General features: G+C 48.9%; 1 protein-coding gene across 1 annotated transcript; it reads right to left on the bottom strand.

Annotated features, from left to right (window-relative positions):
- Positions 1-967: 967 nt before the first annotated feature.
- On the bottom strand, positions 968-2,241 carry LOC126724597 (uncharacterized). Its single transcript, XM_050429075.1, has 4 exons — positions 2,209-2,241; positions 1,756-2,121; positions 1,211-1,666; positions 968-1,153 (listed from the first exon to the last, which is right to left on the bottom strand). Exons 1-4 carry the CDS (start codon positions 2,239-2,241, stop codon positions 968-970), a joined length of 1,041 nt encoding a protein of 346 aa, XP_050285032.1.
- Between the last annotated feature and the right edge of the window lie 200 nt (positions 2,242-2,441).

Below are 2,441 nucleotides of genomic sequence, written 5' to 3' on the forward strand. Positions count from 1 at the left end.
GGCCTATTATCACCAGAAGCTAAGACAAGGATATGATGCTAACGTCAAACTGCGGCCTCTGGGTCCAGGTGATCTCGTGATGAGGAAGATTCTTGGCAGCGCAAAGAACCCCTCTTGGGGCAAGTTGGGGCCCAATTGGGAGGGACCTTACCGTATCACATCCGTGGCCGGAATAGGCGCCTACTACCTGGAGGATTTGGATGAAAAAGCTGTACCTCGACCATGGAATGTAAATAACCTCAGGAGGTATTATTATTAATAAGAATGGTTTAGCATATGTTCTCTTTCATGACTATTTGCCGCTTCCCAGTCTACGTTACAATTATTTATAAGTTTTAAACAGAACCCAAGTCCTGCATGGCTCCTCGGACCACAGACTTGGGGAAAATTGTTACTTAAGCCACCTATTTATAGGTTTTAAACAAAACCAAAGTCCTGCATGGCTCCTCGGACCACAGACTTTTGGGGAAGTTATTACTCATGACAGCTCATAGTTTTAAACAGAACCTAAGTCCTGTATGGCTCCTCGGACCACAGGCTCTAGGGGAAATTATTACTCATGACAAGTCACAGTTTTAAGCTGAACCTAAGTCCTGCCTGGCTCCTCGGACCATAGACTTTTGGGGAGATTATTACTTATGATAGATGGGGAGATCATTATTTAGAGTAAATCACTTTTAATACATGCGCACAGTCTAGCATCATCTCGACCCTCAAATGAGCAACCCAAAAACCCATTTTCATTTTTACCGTTTGCCTGTATCTACCTCGTTATAAAGGTTTAAACGCTATCGACGTACATTTTTAATAAACAAAACGAACATTTCATATTGACATTCCGAGTACATTAAAAAGAGAGTTCCTTACAAAAGAATGAAAAAACAAGACAACTCTCATTAAAAAAAAAAAAAAAAAAAAAAAAAAAAAAAAAAAAAAAACTATTCACTAAGGTTGAAAACCTATAAGGCTAAGCTTCAGCGGGAGGATCTTCTTTCTGCTCGGGCTGAGGAGGAGGAGCCTCAACGGTAGAGTCAGTGGCAGGATCCTTAGCCACATCAGGCACAAGTACGGCATCAGGCACCGCCAGGTCTTGCTCCGAAGTGACTTGGGCTTCATCAGGGTTAACTCGGATCTCCGGAGGATAGAAGATGCTCTCGGGCAATCTTAATGCCGAATCCGCAGGAACTCCTGCAGCGTCGAGAGCATGAGCCCATGAAATGTCGCAGTACTCCCTGCACACCTCAGGGATCTCCTCAGATAACCTGGCCTCAGTCTCTTCGGCCCCAAGCTGGCGAGCAGCATTCTTCTCGGCCTCCGTGGCCTCTCGGATCAGCTGGACTTCCTCCCTTGCCAGCCTCAGTTCATCCTCCACCTTTTGCAGGGCAGTCCTCAGATCCTGCACTGCCTGCCTCTCGGTGTTAAGGTTAAGCTGAGCCGTGTACAGTTGTTTGCGTTGGTCCTCCGCCTGATCCTCGGCAGTCTTTAGGCCGGCCTCTGCACTTTTACGTCGGTTCTCCGAATCCTTGAACTCAGCCGTGAGTTTAGTGTGATCATGCCTAAGGGACCCCAAGGCTTTCTCCACCTCTGTCCGAGCCTGGGTCTCAGCCTCAGCCAGATTACGGCTACTACGGCAAAACTCCTCGGCCACAAAGACCTGCTGAGTAATCTGCGGACAAAACAAGAGCGTACTTAAAAGAAAAGTATATAATCTAACGGGAGCAAGTAAATGATCAAAGCAGTAAAAAGATTACTTACCAGCGCGAGATCCCTCTTAAGGGATAGGAAGAGCTCGGACTGAGTGCACCGCCTGTAAGCCTCCATGTCCCTAGGAAGAAGTAGGGGCTGCTCTAAGGCCTCCGCCACGTACCCCGCCCGGCCACGATTATACTCTCGGACCGAAGCAGTGTAAGGAATGGCGAGCCCATCCAGCTCCAACTTTGGGTCCCATGGACGAAGGGCAGTGCGCACTTCAGCAAGGTTCCCCTCATCCCTACTGTCCGAGGAGGTGCCCCTTCTGCTCCTTGGCGCCCGTGTAGTTTTCTGCTGCTTGGTCGGCTGGACAGCCACCTCGCCTTCCTCTGGCGTGTCCACCGGCCTCTTCTTCTTCAGGTCCGGGATAACCTTAAGACCAAAGTCCGAGACGCCTTAGGGAACCACAGGGGGAAGGGTTTTGACCTTTGATGGACTTGGGCCCTTCGATGGCTGAACCTGTGATGACTGACCTTTCCCCCGAGATGTCATCAGCTCCTTTAGAGACTTTCCCTTTCCTGCCATGGGCTCTACCTCTTCGTCTGAGGTATCGTCCGAGCAGATAACAATTGGGGGAACACCAACTGTAGAATGTCGGTCCTGCTCGGCTTCGGGATTGGAAGGCTCCCCTAAAGGATTTTGCTGAATTTCCTCCTCGAAGTAAAACTCGTCTATTTCTGCCTCAAGAGAAA

The sequence above is a fragment of the Quercus robur genome, chromosome 4 (assembly GCF_932294415.1).
Source record: "Quercus robur chromosome 4, dhQueRobu3.1, whole genome shotgun sequence".
Lineage (NCBI taxonomy): Eukaryota > Viridiplantae > Streptophyta > Magnoliopsida > Fagales > Fagaceae > Quercus > Quercus robur.